Source organism: Manihot esculenta, chromosome 7 (assembly GCF_001659605.2).
Source record: "Manihot esculenta cultivar AM560-2 chromosome 7, M.esculenta_v8, whole genome shotgun sequence".
Lineage (NCBI taxonomy): Eukaryota > Viridiplantae > Streptophyta > Magnoliopsida > Malpighiales > Euphorbiaceae > Manihot > Manihot esculenta.
Window position 1 is genome coordinate 10,957,019 of NC_035167.2, and position 19,409 is coordinate 10,976,427.

Consider the following 19,409-nt stretch of genomic DNA (forward strand, 5'->3'; position numbering starts at 1 on the left):
AACCAGGTGAACCTGTAGAAGTGATAAATGATCAAGATAATTTAAATGCAAAATTAACTGCTAGTTGTATATTTTTTAACAAAGTGAACATAAATAAAATCTAGTACAGAAAAGAATAGAAGAACGGAACAATTGAAAATGTACAAAAATGGTCCCATAAATACTAACAAAAGTGACATTAACAATAATAATATAGGAAAAAATAAGCTTTACTTTAATGACTAAGGAGTTGTTTCTAAGTAAAGTTTCGAGTTCAAAAACTCAAACAAAAGCAAAATGCGCCAAGAAAATAATACAAGAAATTCAAAATTGAAAGTATAATATAAGTATGGATAGTTTAGTCTTGTCAGCACTAAAAGACTCAGCATGCAGCATGGACACATTTTATTCATTCTTATTCATGAATGAAAGACAAGTTGATCCCCAAGAGATCAAATGGTACCAAATGGTAGTCTCACCATCTATATCTGTTATAAATCACATGGAACGCCAGCCTTCTTATCCAAGCTCACCCATATGAACATCGGCCTATCCCCGTATCTTCAGCTTTCTAGGAAAGTAATTTGACAGTGAAAGAATGAGCAACCTTGTGATCATTTAGGTACAAAAAAAATATGTATAAAATATGTATTGATTTTTGTCAATAAATGTTTACCATTTCCATAAATAATGCTTGAATGGTGTTATTAAGGCTGCCTTCCCATTCCCATTCCCATTCATATATATATATGGTCCTGTTTGAACTCTCCATAGCTGCGCGTGCTTACTTCTTGAGCAACAATCTTCATATTAGGACATTCTACAATGATCACTTCTTCCATAGATGGGAAACTGAAGTTCAAATTTCCAGAGCAGAAGCTAGAGAGGCTTGGTAGATGTTGAAGTTCCAAACATTTTAGTTAGCTGAAGCAAATCTTATTCTCTTCTTCTTTTTATCTACTTCAGCCACTATGACTTCTTGTATCAGTTCACATTCCTCTATCTTCATTTTTTCAAGTCGTTCAAGACTTCTCGCTGTTGAAGAAGACAACAAATTTACTAGACCTTGACAATTTGATACCTGCAGCGTTGTTAAATTTTGAAAAGAAATAGAGAATGCCACTAACACTTACAATTTACCACATTTCATTACATTTGAAGTGTCCAGAGATTGGAAAACTGAGATTAGTTGGACGTCTTGAGATGCTTGAGCCTTGGCAGTTTAGACAAACTTAGTTCTTTCAATTTCACAAGTGATTGGGGATGCATTTCCTCGCCAATAATATCTTCACAAAAAATGATATCTTCGAAAGAAGCATCACTCAGAACAAACTCCTCCAGAATGGGTAACATTCATTTTACTGAAAACAATCTCATCAGTTGATCCATCCTCTTGAACACCTCCTATTATTTCGATCAACATATTGCAAGATCTTACAATCAATGTTTCAAGTTGTACCATACTTTTGGCTGCGGCTGATGTAAAAATATTTGCCAATGTGTTGCATCCATATACTTTGAGAGTTTTCAGATTTCCCAAAGACACAGAGGTTGGTGCCAAAACAATCAAATCTGCACAAGACTTTATCTTAGGAGTCTCAAGAGACTGAAATAATGGGTCATGCAGTTGGCCATCTGGGTTCCATATATGCTTCAAACCAGGAAGATTTTTAAGAGTTAAAGCTCTTATTTGTGGGATTGTAGTGATATCTTCTTGGTCACCAACCAGTCCTTCAAATGGAAGTAGTTCATTGAGAGAAGAATCAAGAACTTCAAATCTTTCGAGATTGGGGAATATTGGAAGTAAACTAAACAAAGGAACATGATATTTGTTTAGAAAGAAACTCAATTCAAGAACTTTTACTTTGGAAAAGAAGCCTGTTGGAAATTGAAATCCAAGTATGGTTATGGTAGACTTCTTGTCTAACGAAAATTTTTCCAAATTTGGAAACATCTGCACATCAGCAAATAAAAAAATTTATAATTAGTAAAAAATTGTTAATGATAAATCCCCTAGATGCTTATAAAAATTCATAATATATTTAATTAATTAATATATTAATAAGAAAACAATTTCTATGTTATAATAAACATGTATTATTAAAGTTTAATGTGGAGCAAAATTAGATATAAAAACTATAAATATATTTATTAAAGTAAAAATATAGTAAATATATTACATATCTCACTATATTTTTTTTCTTTTATCTTCAAATATTTAAAAAAATTACTTGATTTTCCTTTAGCTATATTTAAAGTTTTATATTTATTTTTTCTTATTTTATTATTTTTATTAATATAAATATTTTTATATTAGTATAAATGGTAGCCTTATTTTTGTATAAAATTTTTGAAATGTATTTATAAGCTTATATGTTAGTAAATTTTAATCATTATTAACCGATAAACTTATCCAATGAGTATAAATTTAAAAGTTTATTGAAACAATGAAAAATATAAATATTTTATATTATCATTAAATAATTTCAGCACTTTTTATAAATATTTATTTATTAACATGGTTTGACGTGAAAAATTTATGTTCTTTTTATTAATTATAAAATTATAATCATCTCATTAATTAAAATTTTTAAGTGGAAAAAAGTAAAAGAAATCTTCATTTTAAATTTACGTAATATTAATTTATATATAGATGCAAATGAATTTGAATTTTTGATTTTATAAGTTATAGATAATCAATTATAAATAATTGTTTATACATTTTAATAGTAAAAATAGAAAATTGATTTTTTTTATTTTAACAACCTAATTAATTAAGAATTTTTAAGGAGAATAGAAAAATATATTAAGTTTTTAAATTTCTCTAATATAAAGTTAGTTTTGAGTAAATTAGAAAATTTTCTCAAATAGAAGAATTAAAAATTTGAGTAAAAGTTAATATATATATATATTTTAGTAATAAATATGGTAAATAAATTAAATTCTTAACATATAATTTTTTTTTCTATATCTTTTAATGAAAAGTTTTGTATGATTTTTTTGAAAAACACTTATTTTTTTAAAAGAAAAATTAGAAAAAAAAAATTAACATTATAAATACATGTAAAAATTATTTAAATAAAATAAACTGACGTATAAATTAGTGTTTTTATACTTCTCAAGTGCAATATTTGAGAAAAGAATAAATAGAAAACTAACCTTATAAAGAAAAGGTGTATGAAGCTCATCAACTGTGTTCACGTGTCTGTGTGGCAAAGATATTCTTTAAGCTTGAACATTCATGTATGCTCATCTCCTCCAACAATGGACATTCCACATTACTCCATCCTGAACACAATCTGGAAAATTCAGATGCTTTAAAATATTGGTAAAATGTCTGATCCCACAAAAAAAGGGAAAAAGAAATGAACTGACTACTTATCATAAACATATAACATACAAGCATACAACAGATATCATGAAAATTAAGAAGAAAGCATAAGAATAAATACGCAAATACCATTTCTGCTAGTGTTGCATTAAGGTTTCCCCCAACGCTGTTGATCTCCCAGGAGTATTCCTCGTAGCTTTGGTGTATTTAGATCTCCCAAAGCGAAAATCTTCATCTGGGAGCATCCCTTGACGGTAACATTTTCTAAAGCTGGAAAATTGAAGGCATTATTGCCGGAGCAAAAGCTGATGAGACCAGGCAGACCATCAAATTCCAAACATTTCAGTTTGTCGAAATTAATAATCTCATCCTCTGTATGATCAGCTCCATCGCTGGTCACTATTTCTGTCATCATACCGCAATCTCGTACTGTCATTTTGGTGAGTTGCACCATGGACTTGGCTGTGGACGCTGTTATCAAGTTTGCCAATCCTGCACATACCTCACTTCAAGAGTTGCTAGATTTTGGAAACACGATGAGGATGGTGCAACGTTGATCAAACTACCACAATTAAATACACTCAAAGTCTCGAGATACTGAAGAAGTGGTTTCAGTCTGGAATCTAGGTCCCATATATGCTTTAAATAATAAAAGTTCTCTAGCTTCAAATTTTTCACTCGTGCAAGTGTCCTGGCATGTTCTTCTTCTTGTCCGGCAAGTCCTTCATATTAGAACAAATCTTTTAACTCTTCTGAAATATTATGACTTTGTACCAAAATTGTTTCCACAGAATATAATCTTTCAAGGAAACCAACCAATTATGAAAGGGCGTGATTTGTTCTGTAAGTTGGTCAAAGTAAGCATTTTGAGTTTAGAAAAGAATTGTCCTTGCTGTATCGCAATCAAGTCCTTGTGCTCTAAAGTCAATTCCTCCAAGTTGGGACTCATTATGCACAACAAACAAGTATAATGTTAAACTAATTACAAGTATAATGTTAAACAATTATAATGCTGTAAGGTAATGGTTAATTAGTTAGTAAATATTTAAAAAGATAAATAAATTAATTAAAATTATTTTAAAAGTTTGGTATAATTATAAAAAAAAATAAAAAATTTAGATATAATATTAGAAGTTTGAGCTACAATTGCATTAAACCTAAAATTTTAGCTTTTGTCATTTAAAATTGAAAATTTTGTTATAATTATCATTAAACATAAAGTTTAGCTTTTAATATCCAATAGGCGGTTTGAATATATTGTATTGTTTATATTTTTTATGTTTTTTTTTAAATAATTTGAAATATTTAAGGAAAAAAAATAATTTGAAATATTTAAGGAAATTTAAGGAAAAAAAATTTCAACTAATATATTATGAAGTAAAAAAGGAAAGGATCTTACCTTTTAATTAAATGTATAAGTCTTTATATTTTTTTTAAAAAATAAAAATCTAAGTATCAAATTTGAAAATTTCTTAACTTAATTTGTTATAATCCAATCATAAAAAATACAATTAAAAATATAAAGTAATTCTTAATATGTTCTCACTAATTACAATAATTTAAAAATATTCATTAAATTTTATCATAAAAGATATATGAGATAACTTTAAAAATAAAATATAAAAATATTTTAAATTAAATTATTAAAATGAAAGGATAAATTAAATTAAAGCCGGATTCTCTGTGGGTTTAAACGGACTTACTATTTATTAATTTTAATCATTTAAAATTTAGTAATTTAGCAGTTAATATTACAATATTTTTATATATATGTCTCATTTAAAAATTTATATTATATTATTATAATCATTTTATAATTTTTTTTTTAAAAAATGGTCAATCAAAAAATATAAGGATCCCTCCTACTTCTGTAAGCTTTTTTATTATTATTATTATTTTTGGAAAATCTATCCATTTGGTGAGATTTTTTTTTTTTTTTTAAATCTACATTAAAAACATGGCTACCGCAAACATTTATGTTAAATTTTGTTTTAGTAAAATTAAAAAGGTAAAAAAATAAAATGAATTTTAAAAATTATTTAATGACGAGAACATAAAAATTATGTAATTTGTGTTGAAAATTCAAATTTTATTTTAAAACTTTTTGGAATGTCAAATTTTAAAAAAATAATTTTTTTCTCAAATTTTTGTATTTGACAAAATTAATAATATAAAAATTCAATTTGCTGAATTTTTATGAGAATTGATTTTGAATTAAAAGTAAATCTTACTAAAATATGAAATTATCACAATTAATTTATATTTATTGTTTGATCAGCTTATTCATATAATATACTCATAAAATAAACTAAATATGAATAATAAAAAATTATAAAAAATTATAAAAAATATATTCTGGTGACTATGTTCTAAATTTTCATAAATAATAAAATTATTTAATAATTAAAATCAGAATATCTTTTTCATTTTAAGAAATTTAAAGAGATTTAAATCAACAAAATATAGTGTAACCCATAATAATGAAATATAATTATTTATATAATTTTTTTTGATAAATTATTAATGATAATGACTAATAATGATTAAAATATTTAAAAATTTGAGAATTAATCTCAAATATTGAATATATATCCAATAAATAAAAAATACATACGAATTTATGTTAAAAGACCGGTGTACGCGTACCGTTCTGCTGAAAAGTGATAAATGAGTATCACTCTTCCGTTCTGACAGAAATTTTTTAATTTTTGGTGACGCTTTCATTTTGGTGTGAAAACTTATCAGATTCGAAAGATTTTGCAAATTTAAGGAGCGCAAGCAATTGAATTCAAGTACTTCATTACTGTTTTCACTTTCATCAATAACAATAGCTTCCATCTTAGGACAATCTCTCACTTTCATTTTCTGTAGTTGCAAAAGACACTTGGCGGTAGATAATGAAAAGAGATGCGTTAATTTCAGACAATTGCTCACTTGTAAAATTTCTAATTTATTAAAAAATCCTGGTGTAAGTCGACCATGATAAATTTTCTCCAACTTCATTAAATTTTCTAAAATCAAAGAGACTAGAATTGGAAAGGCATCACATGCTGTACACTTTGTCGAATCGATAATATGTTGAATGACATGATTATTTTGGACTCGGAGATACTTCAATTTCGGAAAGCCGTCCCCGTCAATATCATACGACAAGTTGTCAGCCTCCCTCACTTCATCTAAGCATAAATCTTCAGTCTCCCTCAATAGCACTTTAATCCCGTATCCTGAATGAATGCTTGCCTTGAGCTTAAGTTTCAGCGTTCTGGAGGTTTTATAGTTGCCATCCCAGTCCCAGTTATCCCCTATCAGTGTTCTAAAGCTCTGCAAGCTGCCATTGGAGAACAAGTGTTTTGGTAATATCTTGTCATCCAGTATTTGCATTTCCGAGGTAGTCAACTGAGACAACTTTTCCAACTCAGCAAGGCTTGCATTGTTCCCATCGGCCTCCCACTCAACAAAGCTGTTACTCATGTACAGTTCTTCAAGATCCGACAGTTTTGATAAGGCATTTGCTGGAATCATTTTGAGTTTGGAACAATTGCTCACATCTAAGACTTATAGTCGAGTCAGTTGCTCTATTTGTCTGGGCAACTCAACAACGTAGGAGTTTGCAAAACTAAGAACTCGTAGTTGCTTCAAGTCTCCAATGATAGCTAAGTCGTCCAGTTAGCATCGATGCAAGCAAAGGGTATGAAGGTTGGATAGGAAAGCGAGCGATGAAGGGAGGGACACAAAATGAATCCCAGTAAAATCCACTACTTGGAGGTTTCTATAAAGTCTTCCGAGATTTGATGAGAAGTTTGATGGTAATGCGAGCAGGAAAGATGCTTAGAGTTGTAAGATATTTCTCATTAACTCTTAAACTCATATTTTTCATTTTTTTTCAATTCAGACCAAAGAGTGCAGCGCCAGACTTTTTAGATTGAGTCATACTTTAATTTATATAAAGTATATATTGTATCACCTCTTTATTTTATAGTTTATTCTTCTTATATTTACCTAAAAAAAAATTTTTTTTTTCTCTGAAAGTGAATTTAAATATCAGAGAGCTGTTTTTTTATTTTTAAATTTATTTGTGCAAAAATAAAGTACAAATCAAATAAGGTTTTGGCTGAATATACGGTGAGAATGAAAAATATCAAATCTCTGTTTGATTTATGAATTTTTTTTTTTATGTTTGAGAAATTTAAAAAATTAGTGGACCAAAAATATTTTTTAGTTAAAAAAATTAAATTATTTAAAAAAATAGTTTTCATACTTTAAAAATTTCATTAAAATTTCTATATATAAATTTGCTAATATATTTTTCAACTATAATTTATTTTCTGTAAATCAATGAAGTTAAATTTTATTTTTATTTAATTTTTATTTAAATTTGTTCTTAAATTATATATTTTTTTCGAAATAAGTGACAAGAAATTAAAAGAGTAAAACTTGAATTTAATTTTTATTTAAATTTGTTCTTAAATTATATATTTTTTTTGAAATAAGTGACAAGAAATTAAAAGAGTAAAACTTGAAACTTCTCTCAGATTTACTAAATACATTTTATCACTGGATTATATCTGTGAGTGCACTAAATACATTTTATCACTGGATTATATCTGTGAGTGCATTCTTAAATTATCATTAAAAAGTTAAATAAAATTGTCCATCGTGAATTATACTCCTTTCGATTTATTAAATTTTTTAAAATTAATTAGAAGCAAATTTGAATAAAAAGATAAAATTTATCCGTTTTAACGCATGTTATATTGTTTATGAATAAATTTGGCCATTTTACTGAATAGTTTTATATGAAGTATGAAATAAACATGCAAGGATATTTTGGTACCTAAATAAATAATAAAATACAAAATTCCATCCTTCTTTTTGTCTCTCATGTGTACATATATAGAACTCGAGAGCTTCACTAGTAAGGCAAAGCATTCAGCAAAATCCATTCAAAATTGCTCAAATGGGGAGGTAATTCTTCTTTTCCTAACACTAAATTTCATATATATATATTTTTCACATAAATATAATTGTAATTATACTCAAGTATAATTAATTGCATATGTTGGTTATTTGTGGATCAATCTCATGTTCTCTTGGAGTTGAACGACTTCAAATCTTGGCTTCACAAAAAGGAGGAAAAGAGAAAACCGGTTGTCAACTTGCTGGAGAAGCAGCAAATCCCAGTCAAGATGTGAAGAAAAACCATGAGAATATGATCGGAAAGCTGAGAGAATATGGTGAAAATCTGCAAGAAATACTATATTCTTTATCATTGCAAAGATAATATTGCATTTATTAATGCCATAAAAGGCGAAAGTACATAGGAAATTAAAGATCAGTCTACCATTCAAGAAAACTAAAAAAACAACTCAAACTAAAATAAATAAATCAAGTGAATCACGTATCAATCCAAAACTCATAATTCAACCCAATCCAAACCATTCAGCTCAACTCAATTCGTCTACAGAATAAAATAGACTAGACATAGCTATGGTAGTTTAGACCGTGAATCAAACTCATAACTAAAATTGATTGGTTCGATTTGACAATTTTCTTATTTGATAAAATATATATTCAATGATAATTGAGATTTATATTTACTTTTTTTATTTTATTTAAGCTTTTATTTTTAATTCTTTTTTTTTAAATTGAAATTAGATTAACAGTCTATAATTTAAATTTAATTGGAATCGAAATTGTGAAAAACCAGAATCATGAAAAATCATAATTATGAAAAATCAAAACTGTAACCGCTTTAAAACTGGATTGAAACTATTGAAAAACCTAAACCATTTTGAACCGTTTTAAATCAAATCTATTTCGATTTGATTCGAACAATAAATCGAATCGCCCATTCTGATTTATAACTACATCTACGATGCATCGATTGGAACTATCACAAAAAATAAGCACCGTGAGACACTAACATTACTATCACCAATCAAACGCAACTTTCACTATATTATTACCGATTAATAGCGAACAACAATAGTCCGAAGGGTGAGCAAAAAATAGCAATGTTGACAATAACGACAAAGCATAAAATAATCAGCATGCCACATCTAGACTTGGAAAGAAGACAAACCGAAGACAAACCAAAGACAACCTATAGTAAAATCATTATACATGAGAAGGAGACACCACAAAATCTCTCTAATTAAAGAAATTCTCCTCCAAGATAACTAATAAATTTTTTAACATAAAAATTAAAAATATATATTTTATAAAATATACAAGAAATTCTCTCTAATTAAAGAAATTCTCCTCTAAGATTTTGTTTACTTATTGTCCTTCTCTCTAAGGACTAGAGGCTCAGTTGAATGAATCATCTCCCCTGCCCATATTCTACTTCCCTCCCTCGGTCTTACTTTTTAAACCCACACGACAACCATCTCCGTCAATCATTATATGAAGAGACTGAACCTCCTAATTCCAAAAAACAGTTGGAAAATATATAAAAGAACCAGTTATAACAAAAAGACTGGTAGAAGTCAAAGGGATCTTTCAAATTTGCCACACTATTGAGGATCTATAATCCCTGCTGCACAGGCCTATCTATATATGAATTTTGAAGCCTTCACCTTGATGGATATCTCTTTTCAAACATTTATTCATACTTCAAATGTGATGCAAAAGACATGCTTAATTCTCAATTTTACATGCAACAAGGCTGTGTTCTCTCAAAGTAAACTGGGGTTAGTTTTCTGAAAAGGTTATTTAAAATAACTAGAAAACAAGATTTTGATTATACATGTGCCCATTTTCCAAAATTTTAGCTGGGATTTGAAAAATAACTTTGGATTGTTTTCTACTATTTTCCTTTATAACAAAAGTCATGTTTTTCAAATATTTTCAACAGGTAAACATGTTTTCTATCCATCATCACATTTGACATGAAGATTTAACCCTACAATAGAAATAGAAAAGCTAATAGATAGTTGAATTTTAAGCAGAGACAGTTTACTAGAAGCTCTAAATGGATTTATAAGTCAATTAAAGTAAAGTGAGTTTGTAAATCTTACTTGTCCCTTGAGGATAGAAGTTAGCTTTAACTTTTGTCTCAGCAACAGTAACTTGATCTTTTAAGAATGACAGAGTGCCGTAGTTCTGAGATGGTCACCCATACATTCCACAAAATTTTCTGGAATAAAGAACAATACCAAAACTGTAAGAATACTCAATTTTGTGTCCATATTTATTCTCTACAATTTGCCAACAAACAAAAGTCATACAGTGCTGCAGGTGCAGAAAACAGTACAAATAATATATCAAATTAAAAACAACGTCTTCATATCATAAACACAAGCAAGAACAAGTAATGGATCACAAATCCAAAAGATGAGTATTTAGACAAAAGAGAGAATTGCCATTGAAAATCAATCAGGTGCATATGACCTCACCTACCCTGAATGCTTAAAAGCTTGCTTGGAATATATATATATATATATATATATATATATATATATATATACACAAGTATGTATGTGTATATGTTTATATGTATGCATGCATAAACTCAAATGAGCAAATTTTACAGAAGAAACTTTCTTATTTGGATAAAAGTTCATTTTTCTCCATGTGCTCTTCCAGGAATAGGTTTTCGAAATACTGAAAATAACATTTCATGTCTAAATAATGGAATATATACAAGTAACCATAGGGACTTGTTCTGAGAAACAACTATGAGAAAAAGTTATCCACTGCAAAGTATTATTTTCTTCAAAACCAAACCAACTTTTAGAAAAAAGTCTGAACATGCCCTAAGCGTGTAGATTTCGTTTTGTTGAACCTCAAACAAGCTAAAGTAACTTTCATTTGTCATATTGAGTCTACCTTAGTTTTAGATAACCTTTAATTTGACCCAACTAAAATAAATGGTGCACTTTATTGTTTAAATTATGCTCACAAACCTTAGATCACCCTATAAAAAATTATGAACTCTTTCATTTGAATTTCTAAGGGAATAACAAATGAAAAAGCCAAATGTGCCTGGTACAGACACAACCAAGTGACTCTTAATAGGCCTGCTGCAAATGAACTAAGCCATTTGTCATTTTCGAGGTAGAGCTTCGCTTCATTAAGCTTGTTCATACCCAATAATTACTAGATTCCCTCATCACCCTGGAAACCACGACCCAGGTACTGCATCTTGAAACACAATACTCTTCTGTCCCAAATTGCTAGGGACACCATCCAGTTTGCCAAAATTATAAGTTCCACAAGAAATGAAAATATCGAAGGAAGGAAGAAGAAAGATCAATAAATATGAAAGTGTGCAATAGCAACATGCAGGCACAAGAAGAAGAAGAGGAGAAGAGGAAAAAGGCTATAGCAAAAGAATAATAAACAGAAGAGGATACATTTTGAAACATTTTAAGCGAAGATAGTTGATTTACATGTTAGTGGAATAGGTTGACGGGGGAGTGTAATTGGCTATTTTATTAGTTAAAATTTAAAATTTTTTAGAAAATATAAATATTACCAACTATTAATCATATATTTAATTATTTAAACATTATATTATATTGAGTAAATATAATTTACATTCCCAAATTAAATTGGCATACTAACTAAACATACCACTAATACCAATCAAGTTTTCCCCCTACTTATCCTATATTTCATTAATTAGCATACCAAGTACCTGTACCAGGACTCAAGAGTACCATGGTCTAGGTAACTATGTCCATACCTGTTCACTGAGATTAATGATGCAAACTCAAGCTTACTTTTAAGGTTCAGTTTGTTTTCTTTCCATTTTAGGTGATGGGAAGACACATTGCCTTGAGTATATATTTCACTTTTGACTATATCTAGAGCTTAAACTCAATTCTTAGGCAGCATAGTTAAATCTTAAGCCTTAGAAACCTTTACCATCCAAAAAAAAAAATCATAGAAACTGTGTAACATCTTTTCTAAAATTATAGCATTGATGTTGCTCCAGTTAAATGCAGTTCTTTGTTTGTCATTTCCGGAAACTGATATCAGAAGCTACAAGTCCCAAGAAATTTACATTATGCCAAGGATGTTACTATTGACATTGTAGTGTCGCCAATAGATTGTTTAGAGGAAAATTGATGGGTTTATTAAATAGCTAGCAAAAACTACTAAGTTATTTGGGTAAGTTTGAGCAGGAATGTTACGGATATAGTTACTATAGATGAGAAACCAAAATCAATGGACTGAAAACAGTGAAAAGTGTGTATACCATACCTCTGCATTTAGTCTATGCAACATGAAGGAAGCATCTGCCCTTGCATTTACAAACCGCCATTGCAAGTAACGGTTGTACAGAAGCCTCAACATATGCGCATCAACAATTCGATCCTCCCCCATCTTCCCTCTCCTTAAATCAACTGAGAAACTAAGAATTGAAGGTGTACTACCAGGATAACTACTCATGGGTCTCACCCTTGAAGGACTAGAAATCCCTCGTGATGGAGACGAAGCCGTAGGTGTCCAAAGCTTAGTTGGCGAGGCAGGCCTCGTGGCTCCCCTAATAGGTGAAGAAGCAATTGTTCTGGGAGATGTCACTGTACCATCAACACCAAATCTTTTTGATTGACTGGTTTTTTATGAAATGCTCATTCTGGAATTAGGACTAGTAGGTAATAGTGAACCTGGATCCTGCAAGCGCCTCAACCTGCTATTTGTTTCTTGCCAAAACCTTGCAGAAACAAAAATGCCACGAGCCGCATTTTTTCCTTTGGAAATCCCACTACCTAATTCATGCAATCCTGAAGTGCTACCAGAGGAAACACTATCACTATCAGATACAGTGAGATCACCAGTAAGAGAATATTCAATCATCGAATTGGCATCTGGGTTTTGCTTAGCATTGCCTAATCCAAGCTCAACCTCCTCTCATCAACGATGGCTGCAATGACTTAACCATCATCAACCCAGATCCCAGACTCCTCTTATCTCCACCACTACAATCCAAACTCCTAGACAACATCGGCTTTCTTTCTGGCGAACCTAAATTCCCTTCTCTACTCCTCCCCGGCCACCTATGCTGATCCAGAGGCCTCGAATTCTCCCCTTGATCTCTCACAGGAGTCGCTTTCCTCCTCTCTGGAGTGGCCTTTCTACCCACATTTGGCGAAGTCACAGCCTTAGCCTTGCTAATCGGGAGTGAAAACGCTTCACAGAGAGAGATAGAGTTGGTTGAGATGGGTGAGAATTGGGAGTAGATTCAGAGGAAGAAGAACAGGGGAAGTGTGTGTATTGGGGATTTTTGGTTTTGATTAATCTTTGGAGAGACATTTGTAATAAATTAGATTTTAAATTAATAAGTATTTTTAATTTTAGTTCTGATTAAATTTTCAATTACAGGTAGGGTATGGTTTTCTCTCTGGTTTATGGTCTTCTCTTCTCTTCCTCTTCTGATAGATTTTTGTTTAGTTTTTTTTTTAAATACATTTTTTTTTTCTATTTATTTAATGGTATTCTTGATTTTGATAGATTATGACAGTATGATGCTATTTTTAAATTGATTTTGATAGGTTAATAGTCGTTATAGCAGGGATTAAATCCCATAAATTTTATATTCTCTTTTTTATTTTTTTAAAGGTATATGTTATTCCATTAGTTTTTCTTAAGAAAATAATAAATGAGGTGATTTTTAAGCTCCTACATTATTATAGTTATTAGATTATTGTTTATATTAATAAATTATTTATTGTTTTTAAAATATTTAAATTAAGCAATAAAAACCATTATTTTATCACATATATATTCTTTTAAAAATATATCTATTGTATCTAGTAATGACATAATATATTATAAATATAATTAAAAAAAAGCTAATTAACCCAAAAAAATTTCAATTTTTGTCTTTATTTTTATTTTAATCTAAATTTTTTAATTTTAATTTTAATTTAATTAACCTAATCTTTACTTTTTGATACAATTTTATCAAATTTTTAAATTTAATAATTTATGTTGTAATTTAATAATTTAGCTGAATTTTATTATAGTTTTAGTAAATTTTTAAATAATGATAATTTATTTGATAATTTGATAATCTAATGTTATGTGTATTGTTGTTATTATTTTATAATTGATCGATTGAAAAAGTTTAATATTTATATCAAATCTAACATATATATTTAGATTTTTTAGCTAATTTTTAAAATTAAAATTAAAAATAATTATTTAATTGTTAAATATGTTATTCACGTTCAATAATAATAAATTTTATTTTACAGTAATAATTATAAATATTTTATAATAAACTTATTATTTAATAAATAATAGCAGTGTATATAAAATAATTAAAAATAATATATTTATTATAAAATTTTTATAATTATTGATACAAAATAAACAATAACTCGCAATATATATTTAATAGTTAAATTACTATTATTTTTAGAATTAAATAGTTAAATATGAGTTAATATTTTTTTTATGAAAAAATAGAGTTTTTGAGAGTGTGTAAACTTAGCCGGGAGGGTTACACTTCCCTTTTTTATTCCTTTTTTTCCTTATTTTTTAATGACACATAACCGCCACCTATTCCCGTCAAGCAGAGTCATATGTACGGACATACCTGCCTACTCATCATCGTCAGAAAGTCATTTAATTCTCCTCCAGTGCATGTGGTGGTAGGGTCGCAACATAATTGGGTCTGCTCCCCTATTCTCCGTCACATGCAAGATTGGCTCCCCTCTAGCAGGTCCAGGCCTTCGGGCAGCCCGACCTGCCTTAGGCACAGGTTAGACGTGATGTTGGCGGATTGGTCTGCTTAATGGGCTCTAGTGGGCTTTGAGATGTCATGGCTTTCAGGTCTATCGTCACCTCTGCTACTCTTATCAATTTCTTTTCTCTCGACTACCTAAGCACCTCCATCTAAAGCATTAGGAGCTCCATATCGCAATGAGAGAATCGTTCTTCCCGTTCCTCCGCCAACGGATTTGATGGACCCTAGCAAGATCGCAACTTGATTTTCTATGTCAAGCAACGCGATTTTTCCTTTGCTCTAAGTTTATAAAAAAAATTATATATTTTAGTTTATAAATATTTTTATACATTTTAAATTTTTATTAATAATTTTTTTTATATTCAATTCAATCATCTGAATAGTAAGCAATCCAAAAAATTTAAAATTTAAAATTTAAAATATAAATATAATAATAATAATAATAATATAATGTAGACAAAGTTTACATCACTCTCCCGCTTCCCTTTGCTCTAAGCTTTCTAAAAGTTGATCTAGATAAAATGTCCTGTTATACTCTCCTTATAAAAAGGTCAATTCTAGCAAAATCAGGGTAATTTTCATCTAAATTTACTTAATTTTTAGTATATTTTTATTTTCATCATTTAATTTTATTTTTTTAAAATTCTTTAAATTTCAATTAAACTTTCATTCAACACCTTCTAACCTATAATTGCAGACTTCTAAATTAAAATAAATTAAATTTTTTTATTCTTTATTTTATATTTTTATTTTCTTTCCATTTATAAAAAGAAAAATTAAATATTTTCTCTCTTCCCTCTCTTTTTTCCGCTAAAAATATAGGATTTCATTTTGTAATATAAAAAATAATAGAAAATTTTAAAATTATCTAAAATTATTACAACTATTCATAATAAAATAAAAAAATTAAAAATAATCTTTTTTCTTAAACCAATACTCTTTTATGCATTGATTTAAAAAAAAAAAAACTGAAAGTAACATCATATTTCTAATAATCATCGCTTATTGTATTTATTTTAATAAAGTCAGAATTATATAATATATAAGTTATATTTTTTTATAATTTATTATTTTAAATTATTTTAAAATTTTAAATATTAAAATATTATTTAAAAAATAGAACAATAATTATCTAAAATTAATTTTATTAAAAATATGTATAAAATTATGTAAATAATTATTTAAAAAACCTATCCTTTAATCTTTAAAATAAAATGATAAATTAACAAATATTTTTTAATAAAATTTTATATTTTTATTTTAAATATCAAAATATTATACATTTAAAATAAATTAATAAATAATATGTTGTTTAAATACTAAAATTTCATCTATAAAATTATCTAAATTAATATCTAAAAATTATTCATTAATGTTTAAAATAAATTGTATCTAATTAATATTTTTATTATTAATAAAACTTTTTTGGTGTGATTTAAAAATAAAATATAAAAATATATTAATTAAACTATTAAAATAAAATAATCGTGTGAATAAATATATAAAAAATAAAAATAAAGTAAAAAAAAGAAGAGATAATAAAAATAAATGATAAAAAAGAGAAAAAACATATTCTTTATTTATTTATGTTAATTTGGAAATTTGTAATAATAGATAAAAATGAATTTAATGAAAGTTTAAAATTAAAAATAAAATTAAGTGATCCAATTAAGATTCATTAAAAATAAAAAATTATCGAATAAAATATTAGATATATATTCTGATATTAGGAAATAGTGAGCTAATTGATTTTCTTTTCCAACTTTGTACCTGGGTTTCAGGCCCTTCCTCTGAGATTAATCTCGCCTCTGTTCCGTTTTGGGATCCTTTTTCTATCGGTTTTCTTTTCCTTCTTCTTTTTCCCTTCTCTTCTCACTTGCACCTGTACTGTCTCTTTGTTATCTTTCTTATTTCTTTACCTAACCCTCCCTGTTTTTATGTCGACTTCTGACTCTTACAGAGAACCTTAATTGCAATGAATCTTTTTTATCTCTTGAAGAAGATAGTGATATGAGAAAGATCTTAAAGAAGAAATGTTTAGTTGGAAAACTTATCACCGCAAAATCAGTGCCACCACAACCAAAACAGTTCTAACCAAATCGTGGTCTTTGAAGAATGACTTCTCAGTTGTCTCCAAACGTATCAACATTTTTCTTTTCTCATTTGAGGATGAAGGAGATGTCCAGTATGTCTTGCAATTTCGACCATGGTCGATCCGGAACATCTTGCTGGTTATCAACGAATGGCCCCATCAGATAGCATTTGATGAAATTAAATTCCATGACTCTCCATTTTGGTACAGGTTTCAGGCCTCTCTCCTAACAAGATCACAACTCAAAATGGTCGTCTGGATACTGACTTCATGGACAAACCCGGTATGGCTATTCAGATGCATATTAGAGTTCTGGTATCTATTCAGAAGCCTTTTATAACTGGCTTTCATTCCAAAAGCTCAGATGGATCTGTTCAATGGGTTTCTATAAAATATGAGCGATTGCCGGATATCTGTTTTAATTGTGGGATAGTGGGGCATTTCAGCATTAATTGTTCCAATCCCAGGAAGCAGCCGTTACTTCTCTCAGCTAGGAAGAGCATAGCCTTCGGTCCTTGGATGAAAGCATCTTCACCCAAGAAAAGAACACCAACTCCCATCTCAATCTTGCAATCAAGGAATCTCAACAAAGAGCATATTACTTCTAGAGATTCTATAAGTAAGGAAGATAAAGCTTACACATGGGCTTCATCTAGCCATTCAAAGGTCATATCTGATCATAGTTCTCTGCTCCCACCATCAAGGTCGATCAGCCGATGCTTACCGAACCACCACCTAGAGCAAATCAGTCAAATCCCCCTTTCTCAGCATTTATTGCCAAGCACTGAAAGTAGTGAAGGGAAGGACACAAGCCAAAGGGAACTCGGTGTTGTTATAAATTCTGTCACACATCCACAAGTCTTGAGCCATGAGCCATCTTTAACTATGACAAAAGAATGCAATGATGTCCCCTCCAGATCAGAAATCCCACAATTGTTCAAAGATTATTTCTCTTTAGTCCACAACAAAGAGATCAATTCTGAGATGCTTTTTAAGAAGTTTCCGTTTTTTATTGAACATGTACAGTTGGGTATAATTAATGCTCTAGATATGTAACGACCCGAAAATCGGACCGCTACCGGCGCTAGGATCCAGATCGGCTTAAGGCCGCCGGGACCCGTAGCAAGCCTGACATGCATCCTGTAAACCTGTTTAATCCCATACATGATCAACATCATACATAAAAATTAAAACTTTTCTTTCATTCATTTCCTCATATACCAATCTCAACCTGTGCATGCACTGAACATAATCATAATCATAAACATTGGTCCCTCTGTGGGACCTCAACAACGCCCCCAAAGGGTGGCATAACAAGTGTTGAGTTGGTTTACAAGCATCATAAACATCTGAGATCATGTATTACAAGGGATAACGACATACTATGGTCAAGCACACTTCTAACCTCCTTAAACATCACAACAATACATATCTATACAGTACTTTTACATTACATCATTCTACAATCTGTCATGTCCTCATCTAAGCTATTACATGCATAAGACTTCATTACTCTTGCTGACCTCCTGGTCTACCCTGTACCTGCAAGCCTGGGGGTTAAGGGAGAGGGGTGAGCTACAAGAGCCCAGTGAGCAGAATAGTAAAACATTTAAAACTTATGATAACATGAAATGCATCACATCACAGCTAATCACATCAAGGATGAATTTGTCACCAATAGTCCTCTACATGGTCCAACTATGCCAGGGGCGTAGAATGAGCCTCACTGGTCTTTCTCTTATATACTCATAACATAACATAACATTCCATAATGCCAGAGGCGTAGAATGGGTCTCACTAGTCTTTCTCTTACATAGTGCCAGGGGCGTAGAATGGGCCTCACTGGTCTTCCGTATCATATCATCATCATATCATAAACTATGAGGACTAAAGGATCATTCAACATTCATCCACATCATCATCATATTATGCAATGCAACATATTCGTGATTTCTAATGCAAACAACCTAAAATATCTCATGGCATTCATGATGCGTGAATCATGCTAAAACTGGTTTATTTATTTAAAAGCATAAGAGTTATTCCACTCACCTCTGGCAAAAAGCTCTACTGACTCAGAAGCAGCTGAACTCACTGCTGGGGTCCTCGGTTCCTCGGGTCCGAACCTACACAGGTGGACTCAAATGAGGGACCAACATACATGAATATAACTCTAAACTACTCCCCAAAAACCCCCCTAGAACACCTCAAAACATCCATGCAAAAACATGCAAAGAAAGGCTAAATAGGGCACTTTCGGCGGCAGGTTCGGCGGCCGAAAGTCCCTCCAGAGCCGAAAGTCAGGC

General features: G+C 29.6%; 1 protein-coding gene and 1 pseudogene across 1 annotated transcript; both read right to left on the bottom strand.

Annotated features, from left to right (window-relative positions):
• Window positions 1–1,297: 1,297 nt before the first annotated feature.
• On the bottom strand, window positions 1,298–3,276 carry LOC110619350. Its single transcript, XM_043958121.1, has 2 exons — window positions 3,139–3,276; window positions 1,298–1,933 (listed from the first exon to the last, which is right to left on the bottom strand). Exon 2 carries the CDS (start codon window positions 1,931–1,933, stop codon window positions 1,298–1,300), a length of 636 nt encoding a protein of 211 aa, XP_043814056.1. The 5' UTR covers window positions 3,139–3,276.
• Window positions 3,277–8,121: 4,845 nt separating this feature from the next.
• Window positions 8,122–13,502, bottom strand: LOC110618957 (annotated as a pseudogene).
• Between the last annotated feature and the right edge of the window lie 5,907 nt (window positions 13,503–19,409).

Bases quoted from the DNA above. Each gene is read 5' to 3' on its own strand.
- LOC110619350 (XM_043958121.1), bottom strand. From the start codon at position 1,933: ATGTTTCCAAATTTGGAAAAATTTTCGTTAGACAAGAAGTCTACCATA.